General features: G+C 44.1%; 1 protein-coding gene across 1 annotated transcript; it reads left to right on the top strand.

The window, feature by feature from the left end:
• Nucleotides 1-1,429: 1,429 nt before the first annotated feature.
• Nucleotides 1,430-3,716, top strand: LOC120861653 (60 kDa heat shock protein, mitochondrial-like). Its single transcript, XM_040237353.1, is given in 3 exon segments — nt 1,430-2,108; nt 2,157-2,914; nt 2,917-3,716. Coding segments are annotated over 3 exon segments (1,740 nt in total). The 5' UTR covers nt 1,430-1,444; the 3' UTR covers nt 3,235-3,716.
• The last annotated feature ends 1,058 nt before the right edge of the window (nt 3,717-4,774 follow it).

Raw genomic sequence — 4,774 nt, 5'->3', positions numbered from 1 at the left:
TGAAGGAGATCAACCCTGGGATTTCTTTGGAAGGAATGATGCTAAAGCTGAAACTCCAGTACTTTGGCCATCTCATGAGAAGAGTTGACTCATTGGAAAAGACTCTGATTCTGGGAGGGATTGGGGGCACGAAAAGAAGGGGACGACCGAGAATGAGATGGCTGGATGGCATCACTGACTCGATGGACGTGAGTCTGAGTGAACTCTGGAAGATGTGATGGACAGGGAGGTCTGGTGTGCTCTGATTCATGGGGTTGCAAAGATTCGGACATGACTGAGCGACTGAACTGAACTGAATGCAAAGAGGCTTTGATGATATCTGCAAACACAGTGAGCTTCACTTCAGGAAAGGAACCCTGATCTAGGAAACTGAGATCTTTTCTAAAGCCATGGATGGAGACATCATCTTTACTCTGTGTGTATATGTGTGTGTTAGTCTCTCAGTCATGTTCAACTCTTTGCAGCCCCATGACTATGGGCCACTAGGTTCCTCTGTCCATGGGATTTCCAAGGCAAGAATACTGGAATGGGTAGTCATTTCTTTCTCCGGAAAATCTTCCTGACCCAGAAATGGAATGTGTGTCTCCTGCATTGCAAGGAGATTCTGTACTGTATGAGCAGTAAACTACTGGACAGTAAAAAGATTTGCCTGCACTCTTGATGGAGACACAATTTATATCTTTCAAAGCTGTTTGCTGTACAAACATCTTTGAAAAGATAGTTTGAAACAAGATAGTTGATGCCTCTGCTCACAAAATGTGCTGAAATGTAAGACCCACATGGAGAATTAATTGTCTGCCAACACATTAAGCATACAAATAGGGAACTCGGATAAATAGTGATCAGACATTTACATGGTATTATCTTCATTTTTTGAATAGCTAATTGCTATTTCTAAAATTTACATGAACCCTCACTCGCCGCCGACAGCCTGTCTCGTCGCCCGCACATCACACCGCTGCCCCGCAGGTACGCGGCCACTCCGCGCCGCCTCACCCGTGGGTTTCGGACCCTGGAGCCGTCCTTCCCCACTCCGCTGAGCCGGTCCACCGGCGAGAGTCAGAGCTTCCCCGTGCGCCGCAGGCCCGGGTCCGCTGAGCCAGGCCTCGTGGGTGCACGCGGGGGCCCATCACGTGCGGCGTGGATCGCTCGCCCAGCCGGGCACAGCAGGGAGGGCTTGCCCACGAGTGTGCGCAGAGTCGGGTGAGTGTATTCACATCGATCCTCCGGTGAAAGGCAGTTGTGCTTGTGGTCGAGTGTAGGGTGCCAGGGAGGGTGGTCGCAGCGGGTGGGAGGCTTTTGGCCTGGCTGACTGCTGGGGTACGGCATCTCCACCTTTGACCTTGCTTGGCTGTCCTGATGGAAAGACACGTGGAGCCGCTGGGAGTGGGCCCGGCATCGTGGCCTTGCTCGCTGCTCTGATACAGTAGCCCCGAGTGGATACATGAAGACATATTTTAAAATGCTTCGATTACCCGCAGTCCTTTGTCAAATGAGGCCAGTGTCCAGGGCACTGGCTCCTCATCTCACTCGGGCTTATGCCAAAGATGTAAAATTCAGTGCAGATGCTCGAGCCTTAATGCTTCAAGGTGTAGACCTTTTAGCCGATGCTGTAGTCGTTACTATGGGGCCAAAGGGAAGGACAGTGATTATTGAACAGAGTTGGGGAAGTCCCAAAGTGACAAAAGATGGTGTGACTGTTGCAAAGTCTATTGATTTAAAAGATAAATATAAAAATATTGGCGCTAAACTTGTTCAAGATGTTGCCAATAACACAAACGAAGAGGCCGGGGATGGCACCACTACTGCTACTGTACTGGCACACTCTATTGCCAAGGAAGGCTTTGCGAAAATTAGCAAAGGTGCTAATCCAGTGGAAATCAGGAGAGGTGTGATGTTAGCTGTTGATGCTGTAATTGCTGAACTTAAGAAGCAGTCTAAACCTGTGACAATCCCTGAAGAGATTGCTCAGGTTGCTACAATTTCTGCAAATGGAGACAAAGAAATTGGCAACATCATTTCTGATGCCATGAAAAAAGTTGGGAGAAAGGGTGTTATCACAGTAAAGGATGGAAAAACACTGAATGATGAATTAGAAATTATTGAAGGCATGAAGTTTGACAGAGGATACATTTCTCCATACTTTATTATTGAAGGCATGAAGTTTGACAGAGGATATATTTCTCCATACTTTATTAATACATCAAAAGGTCAGAAATGTGAATTCCAAGATGCATATGTTCTGTTGAGTGAAAAGAAAATTTCTAGTGTCTAGTCCATTGTTCCTGCTCTTGAAATTGCCAATGCTCACCGGAAGCCCCTGGTCATAATTGCTGAAGATGTGGATGGAGAAGCTCTAAGTACTCTTGTTTTGAACAGGCTGAAAATTGGTCTTCAAGTTGTGGCAGTCAAAGCTCCAGGTTTTGGTGACAATAGAAAGAACCAGCTTAATGACATGGCTATTGCTACTGGTGGTGCAGTATTTGGAGAAGAAGGACTAAATCTCAATCTTGAAGATGTTCAGCCTCATGACTTAGGCAAAGTTGGAGAGGTCATTGTGACCAAAGATGATGCCATGTTCTTGAAAGGGAAAGGTGACAAGGCTCAGATTGAAAAGCGCATCCAAGAGATCATTGAGCAGTTAGATATCACAACTAGCGAATATGAAAAGGAAAAACTGAATGAACGCCTGGCAAAACTCTCAGATGGTGTTGTGGTGTTGAAGGTTGGTGGGACAAGTGATGTTGAAGTGAATGAAAAGAAAGACAGAGTTACAGATGCCCTTAATGCTACACGAGCTGCTGTTGAAGAAGGCATTGTTCTGGGAGGGGGCTGTGCCCTGCTTCGGTGCATTCCAGCCTTGGAGTCAATAATTCCAGCTAATGAAGATCAAAAGACAGGTATAGAAATCATTAAAAAAAAACACTCAAAATTCCTGAAATGACCATTGCTAAGAATGCAGGTGTTGAAGGATCACTGATAGTTGAGAAAATTATGCAGAGTTCTTCAGAAGTTGGTTATGATGCTATGCTTTGAGATTTTGTGAATATGGTGGAAAAGGGAATCATTGATCCAACTAAGGTTGTAAGAACTGCATTACTGGATGCTGCCGGAGTGGCCCCTCTCTTAACAACAGCAGAAGTTGTCGTCACAGAAATTCCTAAAGAAGAGAAGGATCCTGGAATGGGTGGCATGGGTGGAATGGGAGGTGGCATGAGAGGTGGCATGTTCTAACTCTTAGAATAGTGCTTTGCCATTATTGATGAACTGTGAGAGGGAACTCAAGGCAGTGTTCCTCACCAATAACTTCAGGAGAGGTCAGTTGAAGGAGCTGACTGAAGAGAAGGCTGGCTGATGTTTAAGAAAATAACTAAAACCATCAGTTACTGGTTTCAGTTGACAACATAGAATGGTTTACTGCTGTCATTATCCATGCCTACAGATAATTTATTTTGTATTTTTAAATAAAGACATTTGTACATTCCTGATAAATGAGCTTAAGAGCTATGTACCAATGTACTGCTTTCAACTTAAATCACTGAGGCGTTTTTACTACTATTCTGTTAAAATCAGGATTTTAGTGCTTGCTATCACCAGATGAGAAGTTAAGAAACAGCCTTTCTGTGGAGAGTAAGAACAATTGTGTACAGAGTAGAGAAATATCCAATTATGTGACAACCTTTGTGTAATAAAAATTGTTTAAAGTTAAAAAAAAATAAAATAAAATTTACATGAGAATACACTAAGAAACTATGGAGTCTTTGGCACATAGTTTCAGTTTAAAAAATGTGTTTTGAATAAATGTGTGAATAAACAGCAATGATTTTTCTTTTAGGTTAAGGTGAAGGGAAACTTAGCAGCTTCCCTAAGACTTTTACTGAAGTCTCATTACAGAGTTTAAGAGTGAACCAAGGAGCCACCAGATGTTAGGCAGCCAGGAGCCAACATTATCAAAGAAATGTTCAGAGCCAGCTTAGATGGTTCAGCTGGAAAATAAACTGATTATCTACACAAAATTTGATCACTGGTCAAATGGCATAGGAACACACATGATGTTTCTAAATAAGTTGGATTAAAGCTAACTTTTGGAGAAGGAAATGGCAACCCACTCCAGTATTTTTGCCTGGAGAATCCTGTGGATAGAGGAGCCTGGTGGGCTCTTGTCCATGGGGTCACACAGAGTTGGACATGACTGAAGCAACTTAGCATGCATGCATGCATGCATTGGAGGAGGAAAGGGCAACCCACTCCAGTATTCTTGCCTGGAGAATCCCAGGGATGGAGGAGCCTGGTGGGCTGCTGTCTATGGGGTCGCACAGAGTCAGACACGACTGAAGTGACTTAGCAGCAGAAGCAGCAGCAAGGCTAACTTTTGTTAGCCTCAAATAACTTGCTTCACCCATTTCCTCAAATAACTTGTTTCACTCATTTCCTCAAATTTTCTTGCTTAGTTCCAAAAATAAAGCAGTGCAAGATGGGGATCTCAGAGTTAGCAATGGCAATCCACTCCAGCACCCTTGCCTGGAAAATCCCATGGACGGAGGAGCCTGATAGGCTACAGTCCATGGGGTCGCAAAGAGTCGGACACGACTGAGCGACTTCACTCTTCACTCATTATGAGGTACAAAGTATTGATGATGTTATTTCCTATTAGGGACAGTACATTGAAGTCTGTTATCCTTCAGGACTCAGCTAGGTGTGAGAAGAAACGTGGCTTCCAGGCTGAACTGGTTTGGCAGTTTTCCTCTATGTTATTAAAGTACCCTAATTACAG

The sequence above is a fragment of the Oryx dammah genome, unplaced genomic scaffold (genome assembly GCF_014754425.2).
Source record: "Oryx dammah isolate SB20612 unplaced genomic scaffold, SCBI_Odam_1.1 HiC_scaffold_3, whole genome shotgun sequence".
Classification (NCBI taxonomy): Eukaryota; Metazoa; Chordata; class Mammalia; order Artiodactyla; family Bovidae; genus Oryx; species Oryx dammah.
Note: the sequence above shows the minus strand (reverse complement) of the source record. Positions and strands in the feature narration are given on the sequence as shown.